The 25,240-nt window shown below is 47.1% G+C and overlaps 2 protein-coding genes across 2 annotated transcripts in view; one reads left to right on the forward strand and one right to left on the reverse strand.

Moving 5' to 3' along the window:
• The first annotated feature begins 5,902 nt into the window (after positions 1-5,902).
• Positions 5,903-13,523, forward strand: SGO1 (shugoshin 1). Its single transcript, XM_068152315.1, has 9 exons — positions 5,903-6,085; positions 6,956-7,098; positions 7,189-7,382; positions 8,405-8,509; positions 8,970-9,034; positions 9,189-9,325; positions 10,490-11,335; positions 11,792-11,963; positions 13,071-13,523. Exons 2-9 carry the CDS (start codon positions 6,963-6,965, stop codon positions 13,210-13,212), a joined length of 1,797 nt encoding a protein of 598 aa, XP_068008416.1. The 5' UTR covers positions 5,903-6,085; positions 6,956-6,962; the 3' UTR covers positions 13,213-13,523.
• Positions 13,524-17,348: 3,825 nt separating this feature from the next.
• Positions 17,349-25,240, reverse strand: part of KAT2B (lysine acetyltransferase 2B) — a 54,311-nt gene continuing 46,419 nt past the window's right edge. Inside the window, 5 exon segments of the mRNA XM_068152317.1 lie at positions 17,349-18,255; positions 22,044-22,128; positions 22,222-22,285; positions 22,567-22,603; positions 24,120-24,234. Of these exon segments, the coding sequence (XP_068008418.1) occupies positions 18,062-18,255; positions 22,044-22,128; positions 22,222-22,285; positions 22,567-22,603; positions 24,120-24,234 (495 nt within the window). The 3' untranslated portion in view covers positions 17,349-18,061.

The following is a 25,240-nucleotide window of genomic DNA, read 5'->3' on the forward strand; positions in this document are numbered from 1 at the left end:
TACATGTAAACATTAGCAATAACAAAGCAAACAAAAATACAAGCTGTCAGCTATTAATAAGTTTACCATTAATAACTTACATGTCTTTAAGTTGTACCAAGACTGGCAGCTGTCACTGAATTCCCACAGGTGTGCTTGCACTTTACCAAATGTCCCTGTGCTGTATTCCCGTTTTGTTCCAGAAAAAGGAGATAGCCTTCGCCTCAGCCAGCAAGCTCTGGGCTTCTCATGTGCTAGAGTAATTAATAGCACAGCTATAAACTTTCTAATTCCTCTAAGGAGTACTTGAAATCCCACAAGTGTTTTTATTATCTTTCTTCAAGGGACTATTTATAAATCCTGCCTTTGAGACCTTTTTTGTGCAAGCTGTTTGTGAAGCACACTCACATTTGTGGAGTAATCTGGCTCCACCAAGTGATGATTGCTGTGATTGCTAGCCTGCACTTAGATAGTATCAATGGGTAGTAAGCATTACATTGATCTGATAACACCAGGATTTTGTTTAAGAGCCCTGAGCTTCAGTAATTCACAGAATCACAGAATCACCAAAGTTGGAAGAGACCTCAAAGATCATCGAGTCCAACCTGTCCCCACAGACTCCATGACTACACCATGGCACCAAGTGCCACATCCGATCCCCTCTTGAACACCTCCAGGGATGGGGACTCCACCACCTCCCTGGGCAGCACATCCCAATGGCAAATTACTCTGTCTGGGAAGAACTTTCTCCTCACCTCGAGCCTAAACTTCCCCTGGCACAGCTTGAGACTATGTCCTCTTGTTCTACTGCTGGTTGCCTGGGAGAAGAGGCCAACCCCCACCTGGCTACAACCTCCCTTCAGGTAGTTGTAGACAGCACTAAGGTCTCCCCTGAGCCTCCTCTTCTCCAGGCTAAACAACCCCAGCTCCCTGAGCCTCTCCTCACAGGGCTGTGCTCAAGGCCTCTCCCCAGCCTCGTTGCCCTTCTCTGGACACCTTCAAGTGTCTCAATGTCCTTCTTAAACTGAGGGGCCCAGAACTGGACACAGGACTCAAGGTGTAAAGTGTATTACTTTGTCATAGCACAGATGGTCAATGAACACACTGAAGCACTGTAAAGAATTTCTTCACCCCAGCTCTCCTGGATGATGCTGAAGTACTGTTTGACAAAAGTACCCTAATAACTACCCATATAATTAGCAATTCCAGCAATAATACCTATAAGATTAGTTGCAGTAGTGTAAGAGAGGGCCAATGGGATCCTGGGATGCATTAAGAGGAGTGTGTCCAACAGATCTGAGGAGGTTCTCCTCCCCCTCTGCTCTGCCCTGGTGAGGCCACACCTGGAATACTGCACTCAATTTTGGGCTTCCCAGTTCAGGAGGGACAGGGATCTAAGAAATAGAGTCCAAGGGAGGGCTATGAGGATGATTAAGGGACTGGAGCACTATCTGGTGAGGAGAGGCCTGAGAGCCCTGTTTAGACTGGAGAAGAGAAGACTGAGAGGGGATTTAATCAATGTTTCTAAATATCTGAGGGCTGGGGGTCAGGAGGGAGGGGACAGGCTCTGCTCAGTTGCTCCCTGTGATAAGACAAGGGACAATGGATAGAAACTACAGCACAGGAGGTTCCTCCTCAACATGAATAGGAACTTCTTCACTGTGAGTGTCACAGAGCCCTGGAACAGGCTGCCCACAGAGGTTGTGGAGTCTCCTTCCCTGGAGACTTTCCAGACCCATCTGGATGTGTTCCTGTGTGACCTGCACTAGATTGTATGGTCCTGCTCTGGCCATGGGGTTGGACTCAATGCTCTCTGGAGGTCCCTTCCAACCCCTAACATTCTGTGATCCTGTGAAGAGGAATGACCAAATTATTGCAGGAGACCAAATTATTTTCTCCAAAGTAATTCCACAGCTGTGCACACAGATAATGAGAGAAAGTCTGCTGGGAATGTGTGTGAGTGAACTCACTACGCAGCCTCTACACAAGGTTTGAAAGAACATGCTTCGGAAGGCTCAAACAACGTGGATGAAAATCACAAGCATAATGAAGAGTATTTTATTGTGTTTTCTGCAATGCTATTTCTGAAAGGCAGCAAAAGGGAAGTTTTTTAAAGCTTTCCTGAGAGAGGAGACTGAAGGCCAGGGACATATCATGCCAAGCCATATAGTTAATCTCAGACTGCTTTAGATGCTGCCTGTGTCAGCTTTCTGAACTTACTCAAGAGATCTTGGGCTTAGCTTTTGCAAGGTCACAGGGGTATGAAAAAGTCAATCTGATGAAACTTGAAACTACATGATGCAGTTGATAGTTGACAGTTCAGTGGTGCCCAGTGATAGGACATGGAACAACAGGCACAAGCTAGAACACAGGAGGTTGCACATCAACAGGAGGAGATAGCGCTTTACAGCGAGGGTGGCAGGTCATTGGGTAGGCTGCCCAGAGAGGTTGTGGAGTCTCCTTCTCTGGGCACATTCAAAACCCACCTGGATGCATTCCTGTGTGGACTACCCTGGGTGATGCTGCTCTGGCAGGGGGGTTGAACTCGATGATCTCTGGAGGTCCCTTCCAACCTCTAATGTGCTGTGATACTCTGATATAATCTAGCGCAGGTCACTCAGGAACGCATCCAGACAGGTCTTGAAAGTCTCCAGAGAAGGAATGGGACTCAAACATAGCTAAAAAACTCCAGTAGAGAATTATTTTTACCTTGACTTGCTCACTGGAAGTCAAATCACAAAAGACAACCTCCTTAACTCCTTCCAAAACCCACCTGGAGAGGTTCCTGTGCAGCCTGGCCTACATGATCCTGCTCAGGCAGGGGGCTGGACTCAAGGGGCTCTGGAGGTCCCTTCCAACCCCTAACATTTTATGATTCTGTGCTATTTTTTAGCTGTCATTGTTAGCTGTAAATTTTGCCATTTCCTTTATCATCATCTGTTCTGTCATCTCAGCTTGCCTAAGTTTTCTTTCTATTACAAAACAGCAGAAAGGCAACTTTTTATGTAAATTAAGTGTGGATTCTTTTAAGTTTAGAGGTTGTTGGGGTTTTTTTTTTGGGGGGGGGAGTTCATTATAAGATGAAAGTCTGAGGCATTTCCACATCAAAGCTCTACTCTGCTTTGCATCTTGTCACAGGAGGGAACAGACAACCTTGCAGACCAATAGAAGCTGTCAGTGTCCTAGATCCTGATGTTATTCTGAGGAAGAGCAGGGAGCTGTGAATAAAGTAACAGGGCAAACCAGCTCAGGTGGCTGTAGGCTTCCTCACTAGTAAATACTTTCTGGTTGACAACAGAGGTACACAGACTAAGATGTGATTGGTCAGCCTACAGACAGTAAGATATTGTCTGCAGGAATGAAACTAGGAAAGTCAGAAATAAGTAGTTTTATCTAAATGTATGTAACAGAAGCCTAGACAGATGCTCCTGTGACAGTCTGCATCTACTCTTTCCAAAACAAAACTGCTTGGAGAATCATACAGTCATAGAATGATCCAGGCCAGAAGGGACCTCCAAAGGTCATCCAGTCCAACCTCCCTGTGGTCAGCAGGGACATCCCCAATTCGATCAGGCTGCCCAGGGCCTTCGTTGAGCCTCACCTTGGATACCCCCAGAGAAGGGGCCTCAACCACCTTTCAAGACCCATCTGGATGTGCTCCTGTGTGACCTGTGCTAGATTCTATGGTCCTGCTCTGGCAGGGGGTTGGACTTGATGATCTCAGGAGGTGCCTTCCAACCCCTAACATCCTGTGAGCCTGTGAACCATAGAACATCCATTGATGTCTTTTTCAACCTATTTCTTCTTAATACAATGTCCAGCTTTTACCACACATACCATCTATGCATATAAATACAAAACACCAATAGTGGCAACTTTTTATTCAGATTCCTCCAATAAAGTTGAGAAAAGGATGGGAAACCAGACCAAATTGTAGGAATGAAGAGCTGTACCACTGGACACTGTAATACAGTTGCAAAGTAAGATAACAGAATGATAAAAGGTAGCAAGATACAGAGAAGCAGAAGTAGAGAAAAGTGTAAAGATAACAGAGCTTGGAAAATTCTGCCAGCATTCTGCTTTGCTGTCAGTCAGTCAAAAATCTTGTCATGTTTGGAAGTGACATCAGCAGCAGTTCAATTGCCTTTCCATATCTCTTTACCACTGCCATGCCACTTACAGCTTTCACTGGTGACAGATTTACTTCAGCTGTTCAAATAAACATCAGAATTTTAGTGGCAGGCTGAGCTACAGAAACAAAACCACCTCAATCTTTACCAGCTATTTCAATGTCAAATGCTGTGAATGTCATTTTGGCCATGCAGTTACTACTTTTGCTGACCCCCACGAGCCTTTGAAGTCCTTCACTTCCTACAAAGAAGCAGCAGCCTTGCAGGGCGAGCTGAGATACATTACCAACAGAGCCACTGAATGTACAGCACTGAGCACTTGGTTTTTTGGCCTCTTTTCTGTCTGGGAATATCCACAACACTTCCCACAAAGTGATGAAGTGATAAAATAACCCCACTTACAGTAATATGGGCAGCACACCTAGGGCACAACCAAATGGACTACTGGGTAATGATCTTTGCTTCTTAATATATACTTGGTCATAAATTGTACCCTATTGTTCTGTGTTGGACTGAAGTCATTAAAAGTGCTAGCACAGGACCTGTTATGAGAGGAAAAAAGTGTCAATCTATATCTATGTCTTCCACCTATGGACAATGATTAGCTCTTTGAAAGTCATTCACCCATGACCCAAACCTCTGAGAGCTCACTGCAGCATTACAACCCCAGCAGGAAGGAAAATTGCTTTTCCACACCTCATAAAAGTCCTTCTGAAGCGAATACCCTGATCCAGAAGCACAGCTGGCTGTGTGCTCTAGCCAAGTGCATGCAGGATGCTGCTACTAACTTCACTGTGTTCTACACTTCGTTGTGTTTTACCAGTGGCTTTGGGAGCTAGTAAGGATTGTACAGTACCTACTGCTATAAAACTTCAAATAAATACTTGCATTTGATGTGTACATATAAAGTAGTTGTGTTTAAAGAGAAAGGCAAAAGAGACCAGTTCTAACAGACTGAGAGAGTTGGGGCTGTTCAGTCTGGAGAAGAGAAGGCTCCCAGGAGACCTAATTGTGGCCTTCCAGTGTCTGAAAGGGGCTACAAGAAAGCTGGGGAGGGACTTTTTAGGCTGTCAGGGAGTGATAGGACTGGGGGGGAATGGAGCAAAACTACAAAGGGGTAGATTCAGATTCAGAAGCTCTTCCCCATGAGGGTGGTGAGAGCCTGGCACAGGCTGCCCAGGGAGGTGGTGGAAGCCTCATCCCTGGAGGTTTTGAAAGCCAGGCTGGATGTGGCTTTGGAGGTGTCCCTGCCTATGGCAGGGGGGTTTGAACCGGATGATCCTTGAGGTCCCTTCCAACTCTTTACAGTTCTGTGATTCTGTGAAGTAAAATACCCCAAACTAATTATTTTTATCTCCTAGCTTTGCTACTTAATAAATGGCTCTTTTCTGTCCTGGTCTTTCCAGCATGGCAGGTGATGTGGGGCAGGTGATGTGGGGCAGGTGAACGCATAGCGACAGGGCCCAGGGCCTGGCCGGGGGCATCCTGAGTCCGACTTCAGTCAGAGTTGCGGGGCAGAGAACGGCAGCTGCCGAATACGGCCGGGGCCGGTGACTGGGGCTGAACGCCGCCGCATCTCAGCAGAAGCGCGGCCGGGCCACGCCTGCGCTCCGCCCCAGCGCAGTGACGCCACGCCGGGGGTGGAGCCTCCGCCGCGGCCCCGGGCGCAGGCGCGAGGTGCGTGTGAGCGCGGCGGCCATGCTGTTACGCCACAAAGACGCCGCCAATGGGAGGGCGAGGCGCAGGGTTTTGAACGCGGGGAGGAGCGGCGCTAACTGCCCTGTGGCGCGGGAGGGAGGCAGGCCCTGCTGCGCCGGGGCTGAGCGCGGCCTGCGGGCGCTGCCCTCAGACGAGCCGGGGGAGCGCTGGCGGCAGCTGCTGGGCTCTGGGGAGCGCGGGATCGCGGCGGGCTGCGGCTGTGGCAGCGGCGGCAGTGCTTGGCGAGTGACGGGCGGTGCATACTGCCTTCAGAGGAGGTATGACTGACCGGTGGGGGGGTGTCGTGCGGGCCCTCAGTGTCAGGGGAGCCGAGGGCCCACTTGGGACACAGGCAGGCCTCTCCCTGCGCCCTTCCTCCGGCCCGCAGGCGCGGAGCGAGTCTCCAGAGGCCTCCGCCTGGTCTGCGCCGCGGCCGCTGCCCTCTGCAGCTCCCAATGATCGGCTGTGGTGACAGCAGCCACAGTGCAGAGACCGGCGGCAAAATAACCATAGTGGTTATTTTTGGTGTGTCTTTTCAGGAAAGATGTTGAGGTGCTGGAAGGTGTCCAGAGAAGAGCAACAAGGCTGGGGAGGGGTCTGGAGCACAGCCTGTGAGGAGAGGCTGAGGGAGCTGGGGTTGCTTAGCCTGGAGAAGAGGAGGCTCAGGGGAGACCTTCTTGCTCTCTACAACTACCTGAAGGGAGGTTGGAGCCAGGAGGGGGTTGGCCTCTTTTCCTAGGCAGCCAGCACCAGAACAAGAGGACACAGTCTCCAGCTGTGCCAGGGGGAAGTTTAGAGTTGATGTTCGAAGCAAACTCTTCCCAGCAAGAGAGATTTGCCCTTGGAATGTGCTGCCCAGGGAGGTGGTGAGGTCGACGTCCTGGAGGTGTTTAAAAAAAACCCTGGACGAGGCACTCAGTGCCATGGTTTAGTTGATTAGCTAGGGTTGGGTGACTGGTTGGACTTGATGATCTTGCAGATGGCCTGGTTGATTCTGTGATCCATAGTTGTGGGTCTCTTCTCCCCGTGTGTATGTAACTTAAAATGGCACGAGCTTTGCTCCTGCTTCTCTGGTCCGTTCTTTTTGGCATAGGGAAGCATTGTGCACCATCAGCTTAATGACTTTGTCACCTTTTATGTTTCTAAAGGTAGAAGATGGCTGAACACTTGAAAAAGCCCTTCAAGGACAGTCTGAGTGATATAAAAGAACGAATGAAAGAGAAAAGAAACCAGAAATGGTCAAGGCTGGGTAAAATTAGCCAGACATCTGCTGTCAAGCCCAAAATACCAAGTAAGATGCTCACCTGTCTTAATAGCCTTCAGAACCTTTCTGTTTGTTTGTTTTTCAAACCAAGATGAAATACTTACTGCTCTGTTGCAGCCAAGAGCTCCAAGCAAATGAAGAGCATCCAAGCAAATAACAGAGCTCTAGCTCTGGCTTTGCAAGAAGAAAAGCTCAAGCTGAGGGATGCCCAGGCTATTATCCTTCGTTTAAGGAAAGAATACCAAGATCTGAAGCTTCAGATGTTTGACTTGCAGCAAAATCTTAAGCTCAATCAAGCACAGGGTCTTGAGGTATTGTTAATAATAACCTTTTTATTTTGAACATCAGAATCTGCTCCAATGCACTTATGATCTTAAATTAGAGAAATGTTTCCCCCCCAAAAGGATTTCTTTCATAGTTTCACCTAATCTGGTGATTAAGTAATTAATTTTTTCCCCTGGCTATTCTTTTCTTCTTCATTAAAATCTACCTTCTGTGAATTGTTTTTTCTTTGCCCACAGTTGAAGGCATCTGATGTGGCTGTCTTCATGATTTAGTCATCTCTCAACACTGATAAGAAGTTACTATGCTGGCAGTAGTTGATACTTCCAGTTGTGGCTGGAGAGCAGCCAGGCAGAGAGGGACTTGGGGTGCTGGTCCATGGCAGGCTGAACATGAGCCTGCAGTGTGCCCAGGTGGCCAAGAGAACCAATGGCATCCTGGCCTGCAGCAGGAACAGTGTGGCCAGCAGGAGCAGGGAGGTAATTCTGCCCCTGTACACTGCACTGGTTAGGCCACACCTTGAGTCCTGTGTCCAGCTCTGGGTCCTTTAGTTTAGGAAAGATGTTGAGATGCTGGAAGGTGTCCAGAGAAGGGCAACGAAGTTGGTGAGGGGTTTGGAGCACAGCCCTGTGAGGAGAGGCTGAGGGAGCTGGGGTTGCTTAGCCTGGGGAAGAGGAGGTTGAGGGGAGACCTTATTGCTCTCTACAACTACCTGAAGGGAGGTTTTAGGGAAGGGCTGGTCTCTTCTCCCAGGCACCCAGCACCAGAACAAGAGGACACAGTCTTAAGCTGCACCAGGGGAGGTTTAGACTGCATGTTAGGAAGAAATTCTTCATAGAGAAATTGCCCATTGGGATGGGCTGCCCAGGGAGGTGGTGGAGTCACCATCACTGGAGGTGATTAGGAGGAGACTGGATGGGGTGCTTGGTGCCATGGGTTAGTTGATTAGGTGGTGTTGGCTGATGGGTTGGATGTGATGATCTTGAAGGTCTCTTCCAGCCTGGATTATTCCATTCTACTGGAGTTTGACTTTTGTTCCTTTGTCCCTTAGAATCAGAGGTCAGCCTTGAATGAAATCATTTCAAAAGTCTCTCAGAACTTACTGGACTCACTCAACCTCCTTGGCCCAGCACTGACGTTGTGTTCCATGGGTGTAGTAAGTATCTTTTCCTCTTGAGCAGCAGGGGTTCTGTTATTTTTTCCCCTTGCACCTTCCAGCACAGATGCATGCTTTTGAGGTTTGAGCCTTAGTTTGGAGGTACAAGTAGTCCCATGGTTTCCAGTGTGACATGAGGCTGTGAGAGTGTGCAGTGGATTGTTAGTGGGACTCTGCTCTGCTATGAAGTGGTGAGGGCACCCTGATTTTCTGTGGTTCTGGGTCTCATTCCCTTTTCCATCCTCACAGTTTCCCTATCCACTGTTTGTTGGGCTGCTGCTGAATGTGCTGACTTGCAGGAACTGAGTATGTGAGATCCCACAAACACTTTGTGCTAGCCAGAAAGAAAGTCAAGGGCTGTGTAGCACAACTTGAGTCACTTGGCTGTCGTCTAAACTGTGTATATTGGTGTGAGCTTGTAGCAGCTGTCTAGTCACAGCAAGATTTGTTTTGTTGACAGAACCAGAGAGTGTCATCATCCCTCCCTGGAAATAGTTCCTGTCTCACAGAACAAATACTCTCAGTGTGAGTATCTTTCAGTGCTTACATTTGAAAAGTCTGCTTGCAGCAAGTTTAGTTTTCTGACTGGGAAAAGGGGGAAAAAATCCAATGCAATGAAGTAATTCAGTCATAAAAGACACTGCTCTTCAGTAAATACTACCTTTATTACTTCCTCTAGAGGATCTCCACAGTCTGCTGATGGAGATGGGCAAGTCCTTCCATGTGGGATGGAGACTGACAGTGGCAGAAACGAGCTGGCTCAGCCTTTGTCAGGGCTCTGTGAGGAGTCAGACAATGCCATGTGCTTAATCAAAGGTAACTAAGTCAGTGTTCTATTTTGCTTGGTTCTGAGCCAGAGGGGAAAAGAGGTGTTAGTATATGTTTAAAACATAGGTACTGCTTTTGAAGTAACTGTCAAGTCCTTTTCCACTTATTATCATCAAGGTGAAATATTGTATTGGCCACTGGTAAACTTTTTGAATGAAGATGCCTAGCAAAATGGGAGAGGAATTTGAAAGTGCTTCATCCTCTACATCCTACAGTCTAGTCCCATTGTCTATTGAAGAGTAAAGTTGTCTTCAGGAATGCATTATCCTTTATGAAATCAGTGATTGTTAACAAAGCAAAATACTGAGGGAAAAGTAGAAGCCCTGTAGATAACCTCTCCAAACAAAACAGAGGAAAATCTTAAAGCAGTGAAGTATTACCCTGTTCTGTCTGGAAAGTGCTAACCACATCTTACCCTTATGAATCTCTGGAGAAAATTCTAAGCCAGCAGTGTGCACTTGTAGCCCAGAAAGCAAATCACATCCTGGGCTGCAGCAAGAGAAGTGTGGCCAGCAGGGCCAGGGAGGTGATTCTCCCCCCTCTACTCCACCCTGGTGAGACTCCCCTCTTGCAATAGGGGCTCCAGAACTGGATGCAATACTCCAGGTGATCTGGAGGTGCTGGTATGTGTCCAGAGAAGGACCACGAGGGTGAGCAGAGGGCTGGAGCTCTTCTGCTATGGAGGCAGACTGAGAGAGCTGAGGCTGTTCAGTCTGGAGAAGAGAAGGCTCTGAGGATACCCTCTTGGGGCCTACAGGAAAGCTGGGGAGGGATGTTTTAGGGTGTCAAGGAGTGATAGGACTGGGGGGAAGGAAGCAAAACTAGAACTGGGTAGATTCAGATTGGATGTTAGGAAGAAATTCTTCCCCATGAGGGTGGTGAGACACTGGAACAGGTTGCCCAGGTGGAAGCCTCATTGCTGGAGGTTTTTTAGGCCAGGCTGGATGTGGCTGTGAGCAACCTGATGTAGTGTGAGGCCCATGACAAGGATCATCCAGTTTCAAGCCCCTTGAGGTCCCTTCCAACCCTAACAATTCTCTGATTCTCAGAAAAGTCTTAATGTTGTCTTCACAGGTTCAGAATTTGCACAAACCCTTAACAGGTTGTTACTAGTCAGCTTTAATATGACATTTTTTTCTCTTCACTTACAAGGGCAGCCCTCCAATTTGCATCTGAAGCAGCCAGGGTCAGAGCTGGGAAGTGTTTCTTCAGGTGGAGAGGATGTGTTCAGTGATGTGTTACCACGAAGCGTGTCCACCAGGCGTCACTTTCCAAAGATGAGGAATCGGGAGGAAGGCTGCAGGGGGGTCTGGGGCCTTTCAGAAGCTCCTGAATCTACACAAGAGCCTGCTAAACACAGTGAAAGGAGACTTGAGGAGAATCTAGAGATGTGTTCTGTAGAAAACATCAACTCAGCTGTTTCTCCATTCAGTGAAAACAAGGGAGGCTCAGAGATGGTTTTGAGGCAGAGAGTTTCTGAAACTCCGCAGCTGCACTCAAAAAATAATACAGGGCTTAAACCCCGTGAGTGTAAAAGCAGAGGAGACTCTCAAGCAAGGAAAGAGAAGCCTCAGGAGGAGCGACTGGAGCGGCCTAGAAATACTTCCAGGCAGAGACCAAAAAGAGGACAGAGCAAAGAGACTTGCAGAGAGAAGCCAGATGCCTTGGGCGATGCGTATGACTTCGGCTTGGAGGAGCGCGTCCACCTCACACCTTTCCGGCAGAATAAGGGGGACCACACAGATGCTGCCCTGGATGACAAAGAAAACTTGTCTGAACCCAACACCACTGAGTCAAGTGATGTTGAAGAAGATTCAGATGACAGCCTGTATGAGCCCTACAAGAACAAATCAAAGAAGAGGAAAAGTTCGGTGGGCAAGGAGGATCCATCACCCGTTCATCCGAGGCCCAGGTCCAAACGGTGTTTGGCGCAGCGTGAGCCGAAACTCCACACTGAGAAGGAAAGCGACAGCACTGACTCCGGTGACAAGGCTGCTGGTAAGTGCAGAAAGTGCTCTGGAGTTGGTTTTGGTTTGCTTCCTTGAGAGATAGTACTGTTTAGACTTTTTTATGTATAAAAATACAGACAGAATCACGTTGCAAGCATCACGAGGTTCCTTTTGCTGTCTGCTTTCTCCTCAGCAGAAATGGGAATGAGAGAGAAGCTTTAGGAAATTAGTCAGCAATTAAATAGCACTGCATTTGAGAGGTGTTTGATGTATTCAAGCTGAGGAGAAGAGAAGTAAAATAATAAATTGGGCTGCCTGGTACTGCTTAATGGTAATTTTTCCTACTTAAAGTCCTGCATTTTTTTACTCTTTTATGTGTTCTTAAGTGGGGAAGATGAAGGTAATAGATACAGCCGAGAGGAACTTAACATGTGTTATGTTCATTGACATTCTCTTTTAAGCTGGCCTGCCTGAGGTTTCCTAAGTGTGCCAACTTTCTTCCCAGGGCAGCCTCCTGAGCCTTCTCGTGGTCACCTTTGTGATGTGACCAACACCACTTCCTTGCTCCCGGGCAGCGGGAGTGCAGCTCTCGTCCCGGAGGGTGAAGCGCTGCGATCTCCAAAGCGCAAGCGGAGCTGTACTCTCACTGTGAGCTACAAAGAGCCAAGTATTGCAGGGTAGGTGTCTGTCTGTCTTTCCACTCTGATTGCTAGGAAGTTCATAGTGTTTTATCACATGGAGGATTTAGCTGGGGGTGTTTAGCCTGGAGAAGAGGAGGCTCAGGGGAGATGTTATTGCTCTCTACAACTACCTGAAAGGAGGTTGTAGCCAGGTGGGGGTTGGTCTCTTCTCCCAGGCAGCCAGCACCAGAACAAGAGGACACAGTCTCAAGCTGCACCAGTGGAAGTTTAGGCTCAAGGATGAGGAAAAAGTTCTTCACAGAAAGAGCAATTGGCCATGGGAAAGTGCTGCCCAGGGAGGTGGTGGAGCCACTGTCCCTGGAGTGTTCAAAAAAGGACTGGATGTGGCACTCAAAGCCATGGTTTAGTTGTCCTGAGGTGTTAGGTATTAGGTAATAGGTTGGAGTTGTTGATCTCTGAGGTCTTTTCCAACCTGGTTGATTCTGTGATTCTTTGATTTGAGGGAATTATTGTGGGAGTTTTAGGCACAGATCCTGAATAGAAAGTGCTAGAATGTAAATAAATTGCCATAATGGTAAGTCCTACATACTCCCATTGGCCTGCTGTCTAACACAGTTTTGTGAACTAGCTCTTCCTTTCTGACCTGTTTTGCTCTGGCATATACTAGCTGGTGGTTCTGCTAGCTTGTTGACCTTGGCTGTGTTCCTTTGTTGTGGCTAAGTGCTAACAAGCTACACTTTGATCTGCTTTCCCTTGACCTGTGTACAAGGGGGGAAGCTGAGGAAGCTGTTGGTCACACCCTGGTGTTGTGCAGGGGGGTTCTTATGTTGTCCCTAAATTGTACATGGTGTATATTTTGTACATACTCCTGGCATTCCATATTTCTACATTGTAGCTGTGCTTGTAAATAGAGCTTCAGCTGCTTCCATCTGAGCTAGTCTGGCAATCTCTTTTGGTGGGGGGAGGGGGGGAGGTAATTCCAACCCACCACAATTATTTGAATATTGGAAGTAAGATCTTGCAAACATTCAGTGCAAGCTAACACACAAAACAGTTCATGTGAAATGGAACGTGGCAGCTGCTGTGTTGTAAGTGACACGTTTTGTTTGTCTCCTGTGTGTTGTGGTTGTGGGTTTTCAACAGGAAGCTCAGAAGAGGAGATCCCTTTACAGACACAAACTTCCTGAATTCTCCAATTTTCAAGCAGAAGAAGGATGCCAAACGTTCCTCCCTGAGGAAAGGATCCTTGTCCAAATACAATGAGAAATTTGTTGGCTGCCGTTGAGCCCCAGCCATGATCCCCAACCCATGAGTCATGATCTCTTGCACAATCATGCAGTTGTTTCTGAGCCTGATATTTAGGGTGTAAAGGTAAGGGGCTTGGGATTTTTAATGAGTTGATTCCACTCACCAAACATGCAAGACTGGAACTACCTTAGTGATGAAAGCAGGCATCCCTGCATTGCATTTTCCATGCTTTTTCTGGCCCTTTTTATGTTTGTCTGGTTTTGTAACAAGATTTATAGAGATCTTGTCTGGGTAATGGTTGTGGTTTCATATTGAAGCTTGTAATAAAGGTAGTAGCATTTAGAAGCAGCTTGGAGTTGATCAGTGTTGGTTGTGCACCATTTCCATATTTGTTTCAAGGGGGGTGGTGTCAGCAAGTCCCTGTACTCCTTCCTTGTCCTGTGTGGCATAAGCACTGCTTAGGAGCAAGACTGCCAGCTGTAATTTGATCATGTAGCTGCAGCTCTCAAGAGGAGTAATTTGGGGTTGGTTGGTACTGCCATGGATGTGATCACCTCCAATTTGTTCCTATCTGGTTATCTATGAAAGTTGGAGAGCAGTGCTCTGCTTTGCTTTGCTGTTATGGGATTTCACAAGCTCTCCAGAGGGACCTTGCCAGGCTGGATAGATGGGCAGAGTCCAACAGGATGGCATTCAACAAGTCCAAGTGCCAGGGGCTGCACTTTGGCCACAACAGCCCCATGCAGAGCTACAGGCTGGGGACAGAGTGGTTGGAGAGCAGCCAGGCAGAAAGGGACCTGGGGGTACAGGTAAACAGGAGCTGAACATGAGCCAGCAGTGTGCCCAGATGGCTAAGAAGGCCAAGGGCGTCCTGACCTGTATCAGGAACAGTGTGGCCAGCAGGATCAAAAATGTCATTCTGCCCTTGTACTCAGCACTGGTTAGGCCACACCTTGAGTCCTGTGTCCAGTTCTGGGCCCCTCAGTTTAAGAAGGACATTGAGACACTTGAATGTGTCCAGAGAAGGGCAACAAGGCTGGGCAGAGGCCTCAAGCACAAGCCCTGTGAGGAGAGGCTGAGGGAGCTGTGGTTGCTTAGCCTGGACAAGAGGATGCTCAGGGGAGACCTTATTGCTGCCTACAACTACGTAAAGGGAGGTTGTAGACAGGAAGGGATTGGTCTCTTCTCCCAGGCAAGCAGCACCAGAACAAGAGGACACAGTCTCAAGCTGCAGCAGGGGAAGTTCAGGCTTGAGGTGAGGTGAAAGTTCTTCACAGGGGGAGATGTTGGCCATTGGAATGTGCTGCCCAGGAGGGTGGTGGAGTCACCGTTGTTGGAGGCATTCAGAAAGAGATTGGATGTGGCACTTGAAGCCATGGTTTAGTAGTCATGAGGTGTTGGGTGACAGGTTGGACTGAGGTCTTTTCCAACCTTATTGATCCCATGCTTCTAAGTGCCTTTTACCAGAGGAAGATCTGCCACATCTGAACCCTTACCCATTTGGTTATCACTATAGGCAACATGCTAGAAGAACACTGCTACCAACTGTCCAGTGTGATGACAAGGTTGCAAAGTATTCAAACTAGCTTTTCTTGGCTGGATAAACACCTAAGTGCTCCTAAGTGTGAAAGGACACAAGAATCCAGAGTGGAAAGCTACACCCAAGTCATGGGCAAGGACAAAACCACAGGTTCATCTTGCAGGACTGCCTGCCTTGCCTGTCCCACTTGAACTGCTGTAGGATATCTCCCTTTCAGTAACAGGTACTGCTGGTTAGTGTTGTACTGGGTAACTTCTGGCAGTAGCAATAAAAGCTGCAGCCTCTGTATGTTTGAAAATACTTGTTCACAGCACAGCCTTTGGATGTTGGAACTGAAACCTAACCTATTTGTATCCTAAACTTCTGGCTCCTGGGCATTGCCATTTAATTCTAAAACTGTAGTACTGCAGGGCCTTAAGCAGAATGCTTGAACTTCAGCTGCTCTTTCTCTGAGCAAACATCTGCAACAGCTGTTAGATGCTGACAGACAACATCCAGAGCAGCCCAAGGCAGGCGTGGTGGGTCTGGGTTTGTTCTTTCTTGGGAGGGTAAGCTTAAAGAGTTGCTGCAAATGAAGGAGGCTTGAGTCTAGCTCACCTACTCCCAAGTGATACTCCCAGAAGTGCCCAAAAAATCAGCTAAGCTTCTTAATAATAATAAACCAGGTTGGAAGAGACCTTCAAGATCATTGTGTCCAACCTATCAACTAATCCAACCCACTTAATCAACTAACCCATGGCACCAAGCACCCCATCAAGTCTCCTGAACACCTCCAGTGATGGTGACTCCACCACCTCCCTGGGCAGCACATTCTTCTGATCACTGCTATTTGCTACCCTCTGAAGAGTTCATCTTTACATAATCTGGCACAGGAATTAATCTTAGAGAGTAAGAAGAGTTGCTGTGGTGGTTTGTGTGTTGTTTTCACACTGGACAGGTGCAGGGTTTGTTTGTAAACCATAACTGTACCATCTGAGTAACATCACAGTGATAGGAGCAAGTTACAAGCTCAGCACAGGCTGCAGCTTACTCCTATGGCTATCATGTCCTGTGAAGAAAAGATGCCAGTGGAGAAAAATGAGGAACCAGTATGAGCTTGCCTTGAGACAAACAAATCAACACATTTGAACAGCCAAGATGAAGAATTGCTTAGCAGGTGGAGGAGAGAGGAGTAACAGCACTGTGTAGCTCAGTAATGAGCTGGGAATGCAACTTGGAAAGGCCCCAGCTTCCCCCACTGAATGCTCAGCTTAGCAGACACATTCCCAGTGAACTCAGAGCTTTCTTAGCACGTTTTCCAGTGCACCACAGCTGCACTCTGCTTGTAGAGTCACCATGTCCATTTGTGAACTTGCTTCTGTGCCTGTAGTTGTAGTTCAGGAGCTCACAAAAGAGAGACCAAACTAGGTGGTTTTTTTGTACATATATAATTTAAAACTATTCTGTACCAGTACAATATATTAATTTTACAAATGTAAAGTTCATCAGCTGGTAAAGCATTTGCAAACCCACATGTCCTACCCTAACTTTATTGCACAGGATCTAGGAAAATATTACTTCTTAAATTAGAAAAACAAATGCTTCAATATAGAAGAGACAAATCTGGTTGAAAGACAATAAGAAAAATCTACTCTGGGGGAAAAAACAATAACCAAGTTTCACAGGATCCCAAGCTCCACTGGAGGCCTAATCTACAAACCAGGATCGTAGCAGCCAGCACTGGCTCGCTGGAGGGGAAGAAAATACTCGCTGTACCTTTTTGTGTGCAGATCCAAATGTGGGTCAGACTAACCTCATCCAAAACACCGTGGCAGATCTAGTGTTAGCAGTCTCCACACCTCATGGAGCAGGTGGTTCCTGACATCCACTCGCTGAGCGGACGTGAGTGAGTTAACACTGCACAGGCGTTTGGCAGGAATCTATGCCGTGGCGTGGCACAGGATTGGGGGGTTGGGGTTGGTTGGTTTGTGAGTTGTGTTTTCAGTCCTACAGCTATTGAGTTTTACCAGTGTGCCATCTGTAAATATAAACCACCCAGAATGAAAGGCAAATCTGGTTTTCATAGAAGCCATTCGGATTTACAGTTACAAACTGTCATTAGAAAGCGGCGAGCGACAGCTTTTTGGCCTGCACTGATCTCCAGTAGGAAGTTAGGTGTACCTCTTAAATGTAGGATAAGCAGCAAAGTGTTATAGATGTGTAAGTGCTTTAATCTGAAGACAGACTAACAGGAGTTGTAAAGTGTTAATATGTTTCCTGGGTCTAAATAATCACAGTTAATAAGCATTTACAATAAAGCTTGGTAGAAAATCCAGTTTACCACAGAGCCAAGTAGAGAAGCGAGAAGCTGTCCTATGTCCTTTGTGTTTGATAGTCTTATCCCTGCTGAATAACCCAAAGCATTCAGCAGTGAAGGAGCAGTGAAGAGGCTGAATCATGAAGTGCATCAAAACCTTAATGCTACTAAGCCAATTGAAAATGGTCTACACTCTGCAAATCAGGTTGGCTGAAGTCACTTTGGGTACTTATGTCCTGCATAAGCCAAGTCCCTAGGACATTCTACACCTAGCCAGGTAGGTCTCTTGTTTCCTGTTGCTTCCTTGCTTTCCTTTCTTTTTTTCCCTTCTCCCTCCTTTTTTGTTTGTGTTTTTGTTTTTAATAGTGGTTATGAGATCACAACTTGCAGGTAAAACATTTATCAAACCCCACAGTGAATAGAAAAACTTGCATCTAGCAAAGCTTGCAGGCAGTCCTGTTTCGTGCCTGGCTCTTCTGTCCCAGCCTCTCAACCAAGCTGAGTGTTTTTCCTTTTGGTTTTTGGTTTGGTTTTTTTTCCTTTTCTATTTTTTTATCCTTTTTTTTTTTTTTTTTAAATAACATCTTATAAAAAGAGTCTACAAAGAAACAGCTCTGGGCCCTCCCCACCCTTTTGTTTTCCCTTGCTCTAAGTCTTGTTGGCGGGGGAGGGGGGAAAACAGAAGATGATAAAAGTGTATCAAATAGGTACTGGATTAGGTAAGATATAACCCAGCTGGGGGCTGGGAGCTTTTCTTTTGTCTTCCCAAATGTGCAATTTCCCCCAGCTGGGGGTTCTGAGGCTGCCCTTGATAAACTTACTGTGACCGAGAGGGTAGTGGGCACACAAAAGAAATGGTTTGTTTTGTTGTTGTTCTCTCTGTCATTAAATAAACATTATAAAGCATTTTAATAAAATAGTTTTTGCAAGTGCAGTATAATACACACTACAAAGGGTCTGGAAAAGTGCTAAGTAGTAAAGAGCAGTTCCTGGCAGGCTGAGCAGTGCCCTGCCTCCACCCGGGGCTGCTGGGCTGTGCGGCCGCCAGCGTCACTTGTCAATCAGTCCAGCTTCTTTAATTTTGGTGTAGAAGAATTTCTCCAGTATGTTGGCACACTTGTAGTACTCGCTCTCGGGGGGGTTGTACTCTCTGCAATTGGTAAAGACTCGCTGCAAGTCTGCCATGAATAGTTTCTTAGAGACGTAGTACCTGTTCTTGAGGCGCTCGCTCATTGTTTTGAGATCTGCGCGGGAGAGAGACAGATGAGCGGTGCTGGACTCCTGCCCGCCACGGGGGGGGCGCTGCAGCGCAGGAGGCTCCCCCTCAGCACAAGGGGGAACTTCCTTACTGCAAGCGTCCCAGAGCACTGGAACAGGCTGCCCAGAGAGGTGGGGCAGTCTCCCTCTCTGCAGACTTTCAAGGCCCTGGATGCATTCCTCTGTGACCTGAGCTAGATTGTATGCTCCTGCTCTGTCAGGGGGGTTGGACTTGATGGTCTCTTTGTGTCCCTTCCAACCCCTGACATCTTTTTGTATGCAGTAGCCCTTTAGAGTGAGTTGACATTTAACAGGAACTGGCAAAGCTAGGCTTTGAAATTCCTAATTGCCTTCATCTATGAGGAGAAGCTGAGTCACTTAGGGCTGTTCAGTCTGGAGAAGAGAAGACTGAGAGGGGATTTCATCAATGTTTCTAAATATCTGAGGGCTGGGGGTCAGCAGGGAGGGGACAGGCTCTGCTCAGTTGCTCCCTGGGATAGGACAAGGGACAATGAAGAGAAACTCCAGCACAGAAGGTTCCACCTCAACGTGAGGAGGAACTTCTTTGCTGTAAGGGTCCCAGAGCACTGGAACAGGTTCCCCAGAGAGGTTATGGAGTCTCCTCTGGAGACTTTCAAGCCCCATCTGGATGCATTCCTGTGCAACCTGTGCTAGATTCTATGGTCCTTCCCTGGCAGGGCTGGGGGGGGATTGACTTGATCTCTGGAGGTCCCTTCCAGCCCCTAACATCCTGTGACCTAAGGTGCAGTCCCTTTTTCAGCTTCAACAGCAACATCAAGAATGACTTTGTGTGGAGTTTACTTTTTCTTATTTAAAGGATCAAAGCAGCCCTGGTTTGTCTTCTCCTATTTCTCTGAGTTTTCAGTGGCTATTAGGTGTCCTTGATTTTCCTCTAACTGCTCTGTGAGGCAAACCTGTTAGCCCTGCTAGAGGAGGCATTAAGAGTGTACAAGCAAAGAACTCGGATGCCACAAAACATCTTTGTGTTACCCTAGAACCCTCACCTCTGTGTGAACACAGCAGAGAAGAGCCATGGCTATGCTGCAGCCACTATGTGCAGCTTTGAAAACAGAAGAGAGTAGATGTGTTCCACACTCTGTATAGTTTAATTAAAGCTTGAAGGTTTCCAGTGATATCCTTAGGGCTCCCTTTTTAAGAGTCAGGCCACAGCAGATCTCTCTTGCTTTCAGCACAGGATGCAAAGCATTTACTTACCCAGCCTTCTCTAAGAAATGCTTTCCTTTACACTAGAATCAGGCATCCAGCACATGTGTAAACCACCCCCTCAGTGTTCTCCACACAAATGCTTTCCCAGTAATTCTGAACTAGGCATTTAAGCACTTGGTCCACATTACAAGCATCCCAGGAGTGAGTACAGCAATAGGAGGGGCACTGGATGGCCTTGGCTTTGCTCACCTCAGCTGCTCCAACAAGTGTTTGTTTTAGCAATGCTTGAGCCAGGTTTCAACAGCACCTTTGTGAAACTGTACCAGAAACAGCTGCAAGGAAGAAGGCCTACTGCCAACAAGCATTGCAAGGAAAGCAAAGACCAAAGACCTCCAATGCAAAGGCATTAACCCTCAAAACTCACAGTTTGGAACTACAGTTGTGGTTAATTTTGGTTTGGGCTTTTTTGGTTGTATGCTTGGGGGTTGTTTGGGGTTTTTTAAACTATATTTGATTGGATGTGGCACTTGGTGCCATGGTTTAGTAGTCCTGAGGTCTGTGGTGACAGGTTGGACTTGATGATCTTTGAGGTCTTTTCCGCCCTTGTTGATTCTATGAAAACAGAGGCAAACCCTGTCAAATTGCCAAGAGTGGCCTATGCAACCAAGCAGTTGCTATCCATGCCTCTTCCCAGTGGTACATCAATTGCCAGTCACCAGTGCTGCATAAGCATTTGAAAAAGGCAGGTCTCATTCAGCTCCAGTTAAAGCTCACTCACCTCCCATCAGATAGGAAATTTAGGTACATACATCTCAACTAGATCTCCAGGAAAGCTGGGGAGGGGCTTTTGAGGCTGTCAGGGAGTGACAGGACTGGGGGGAACGGAGCAAAACTAGAAATGGTAGATTCAGATTGGATGTTAGGAAGAAGATTTCCCCCATGAGGGTGGTAAGACACTGGCACAGGTTGCCCAGGGAGGTGGTGGAAGCCTCATCCCTGGAGGTTTTGAAGGCCAAGCTGGATGTGGCTGTGAGCAACCTGCTGTAGTGTGAGGTGTCCCTGGCCATGGCAGGGGGGTTGGAACTGGCTGATCCTTGAGGTCCCTTCCAACCCTAACAATTCTATGAGTCTATTAGTGAAACACTGGAACAGCTTGTCCAGGGAGGTAGTTGAGGCTCCAGTCCTGGAGACATTCAAGGTCAGGCTCAACAGGGCTCTGGACAACCTGATCTAGTTGAGGATGCTTCTGCCAACTGCAGAGGGGCTTGCACTATATGACCTTTGGAGGTCCCTTGCAACCTGCAACCCAGACCATTCTATATTATAGCAGCCAACTAAGAAGGCTGTTCAGCTCACCCTACAGCACACATTAACTGTCTGGTCAGTTAACCTGTTCTCCTCTCAGTACAGTGAATGTTTGCCTCCATCTGTCTCTCAGCTATACAGCTTTATATTGCAGGTGAAAAGGAAAAACAGTTATTTATTGAAAATAATCAGCTGGAAACAGGGGCAAAATTGTTAATCTCTGAGAACTGGCCCTAGGAAGTAGTCAAAAAGCCTTACAGCCAGACTGCTCAAATATTGCACAGTTTACTCTACATGCAACTGTACAGACATTGTGACAAGGTAAGGACAAAGACCAGGCTGTTTCTTTTTAACTGAACGGATGTCTGAGCAATATTTATGCAGTATCAGCATGCTGGTATGGAGAGCAGAAGTTGATCACTAATCAGAACAGTTTAGGTCATGCTGGGTTCCTTAGCTGAAAAAAAATCCAAACCAAAACTAAACCAAAGACCTGATGGTCCTTGTGGTCCCTTCCAACCCTGACTGATGCTATGATCCTATGACCTCAGTCTAATCCTAGTAAGAGCTGCTGCCTCCATATCCAATATAACACAACTGAACAAGGACAGGCAACAGTGCTACATTAAGAGTTGGACTCAATGATCTTAAAGATCTCCCCCAACCTAAATGATCCTATAATTCTATGATTGAAAGGTAGTCAAAAAGGTTTTTCTCTATGTAATTTATAAAGCTTAAATGTGTTCAAAGCAATTCAAATGCTTCCTGAAAGTTTGCCATGAGAGCTTTTAAATACACCACTATCATAGAATTGTTAGGGTTGGAAGGGACCTCAAGGATCACCCAGTTCCAACCCCCCTGGCCATGGCCCCTCACACTAGATCAGGTTGCTCAGAGCCACATCTAGTCTGGCCTTAAAAACCTCCAGGGATGAGGCTCTGCAATGATGAGTTACCACACACAAGAACAGATTTGTACAGCTTGCATAAACTAGCTCAGCCCCAGAGATTTCTAGATGAGTACCATTTAAGACCTTGCCAGGGGCTCCCTAGGGCCCACTGAGATTTCACATGTGCACACCACAGATGCTTCACAGAGGTCACAAGGCGGTCATAAACGCCAACTGCCTGCCTCCTGCCCTGGGCACTTCAGAGCTGCAAGCCATCCAGCTGCAAGTGATAGGGATCTTCTAACACAAAACAATCAGACTGCAATTTCTCTGCTATGTCTCCAGCTATAAAGATTTTTAAACTCTATACTTAGAAAAGGTTAATGGCATTACCCATGGGAAACCTTATAACTTCATAATATCCAGGAGCTTCTGTTCTCTTCACAGGTTCCATGAAGGGCCAAGCGCTTTGATGGCTCTTTGGTAAAGAAAAAAGGTATCTAATATGGAAACTCCATATTGGAAATCATTTGCAAATCTTTACAGAAGGTAAACAAGAGCTGGCACTCACCTTCACCTGCTGCAGGATGGTTTTTAATGTGCTGTAAAGCTGATCTGGATCCTTGGGCTCCTTACTTGAAAGAAAACACCAATGCAAAAGTATCATTAGCTTGAATGCCTTCTCTTTGTTCCTGTAATAGGCATCTAACCTAAAAGCAGCTTCAAAGTTTCAAGTGTTTTGTGGAAGAAATGAAAGTATTGAAACAAAACACAAACCAAATCCAGCCCCTGAGAAGCAAACAAACAAACAAACAAAAAGCCCAAGCTCGCTTAATCTGCCAGGGATGAATTGCCAGCGGATGGAAGGAAGCACCAGAGGACATTGTTTAGGACATCTCTAAACTGCAGCACTTACCCTCTTTCTTTGCCACTTGGTTTCCAGCCAGTCTCTCCTGTACACCAACAAACAACATGAGAGATTACATGGGAGCTGCAGTAGGTCAAAACATTAACTGACTTGTTGCAGCTCTAAAAGGATAAGCCAGGTCAACGCTGCTGCAGTGCAATGGCTTCCAGAGAAGTTAACTCCTAGTAAGCTACACAAACATCAAAGCCTACAGCCCCTTTCAGGCTCCTCCATGCTTCCACCTCCAGACTGCTGAAAAGATTCTAAATATTCCTACATGAGACATACATTTTTGTATTAATTCAATAGATCTTTTACAATGACCTGCATGCAGATTGATGATGCCAAAGCTACCCAATTCTATTCCCTAGGGACAAGAAAGAAGTTTGCAAAAAAAAAACACAGTTAAAAAAAAACATCCTCTAAAAGCTGATACTTAGACTCATAGAACTGTCAGGGTTGGAAGGGACCTCAAGGATCAGCCAGTTCCAACTCCCTGCCATGGGCAGGGACACCTCACACTACAGCAGGTTGCTCACAGCCACATCCAGCCTGGCTGCAAAAACCTCCAGGGATGAGGCTTCCACCACCTCCCTGGGCAACCTGTGCCAGTGTCTCACCACCCTCATGGGGAGGAACTTCTTCCTCACATCCAATCTGAATCTACCCAGTTCTAGGTTTTTTTTCCATTCCCCCTGGTCTTATCCCTCCCTGACACCCTCAAAAGTCCCCTGAATGTCTTAATTGTGTTTTGTCCTAGAAGTCTGTGTTGAGGCACAGAACTCAGCCTTGCACAGGAGTGCAGGGCATAGCAGTGGAAAACTGCTGGCTAGACTGTGACACAGAGCATTTGTACATAGATATAAAATTATAGGTATGCACATAAGAGGATCAGCCTGGCCTGCCTTCAAGAAGTCTCAAAGAGAGCAGTGATAATAAAAACACAGCAATCTTCATAGAGGTTAAACTAGCAGGCCAAAACAATCTCATCACAGGCTCACGGGGTGTTAGGGGTCAGAAGGGGCCTCCAGAGACCATCGAGTCCAACCCCCCTGCCACAGCAGGACTATAGAAGGTTGCACAGGAATGCATCCAGATGGGGCTAGAAAGTCTCCAGAGAAGGAGACTCCACAACCTCTTTGGGCAGCCTGTTCCAGTGTTCTGGGATCCTCACAGTAAAGAAGTTCTTCCTCATCTTGAGGTGGAACTTTCTGTGCTGGAGTTTCTATCCACTGCCCCTTGTCCTGTCCCAGGGTGCAACTGAGCAGAGCCTATCCCCTCCCTCTTGACCCCCAGCCCTCAGGTATTTATAGACATCTATTAAATTCCCTCAGTCTTCTCTCCAGACTAAACAGCCCCAGGGCTCTCAGCCTCTTCTCCCCAGGCAGTGCTCCAGTCCCTTCATCATCCTCACAGCCCTCCATTGGTCTCTCTCAAGTAGATCCCTGTCCCTTTTGAACTGGGAACATTTTAGTATAAAGGACTACATTAGTATTTTCCAGTCCTGGGCCTTTGTTGGGCCTTTCTGCTTCTGCTCTACATGAAAAGGAGTGGATACATACTAATGCCAGGAATGCTTTCTATGGGAATCTGCCGCACTCCATCTTTGAAGCACGAGAGGCCAGGGTAAACTTTCCGTATCTGAGCTTGCTTCCTTTCAATGAGCTTTTTAATGATCTGGAAAATAAAGCAGCAGAGAAAACAGACCAAAAATGTGAGTTGCTCACAAGTCACCCAGGGAATTAATGTTACAAACAGAAAGACCTTTGCTTTGTATCCTTAAGGCCCTTACAGATCCCCTGAAACTGGTAACATGAGAGAGCTACCTGGATGAACACTGATTCCACAGATGAGGCTAAGAAAGCCTCTCAGGTGCCTATTCAGGCACAAATCTGGAATAAAAGGAATCACTGCCTGCTGTATTGCCCACAGGCTGCACATATCCTGGGAAGGAGGCAGAAGCAGGGAAGGAAATCTTCTAGAAGCAGGTTTGGGAGCTGGCTGTAATTCTAACAGCTGGTGCTTGTGAAGTGCTGGTCAGAAATTTCAAGACACATAATGAATGCACATACATGTTCACATCCCCAAAGCCTTGGAATGCCTGTTCACTCACAGAATACAGAATTAACCAGCTTGCAAAAGACCTTCGAGATTATCAAGTCCAACCCATCACCCAACACCATCCAATCACCATGAGATTTGACCAACCTTGGAAGAACAAATTAGCCTTGAGTCCTGTGCCCAGTTCTGGGCTCCTCAGTTTAGCAAGGATGTTGACTTGCTGGAACATGTCCAGAGGTGAGGGGTTTGGAACACAGCCCTGTGAGGAGAAGCTGAGGGAGCTGGGGCTGCTTAGCCTGGAGAGGAGGAGACTCAGGGGTGACCTTATCACTCTCTACAACTCCCTGAAGGGAGGTTGTAGCCAGGTGGGGGTTGGTCTCTTCTCCCAGGCAACCAGCACCAGAACAAGAGGACACAGTCTCAAGCTGCACCAGGGGAGGTTTAGGCTGGATGTTAGGAAGTTCTTCCCAGACAGAGTGATTGCCCATTGGAATGTACTCCCCATGGAGGTGGTGGAGTCACCATCATTGGAGGTGTTTGGGAGGAGACTTGATGGGGTGCTTGGTGCCATGGGTTAGTTGATTAGGTGGTGTTGGCTGATGGGTTGGACATGATGATCTTG

The sequence above is a fragment of the Melanerpes formicivorus genome, unplaced genomic scaffold (genome assembly GCF_026170545.1).
Source record: "Melanerpes formicivorus ecotype bairdi unplaced genomic scaffold, bMelFor1.0.p_v2 SCAF_23, whole genome shotgun sequence".
Lineage (NCBI taxonomy): Eukaryota > Metazoa > Chordata > Aves > Piciformes > Picidae > Melanerpes > Melanerpes formicivorus.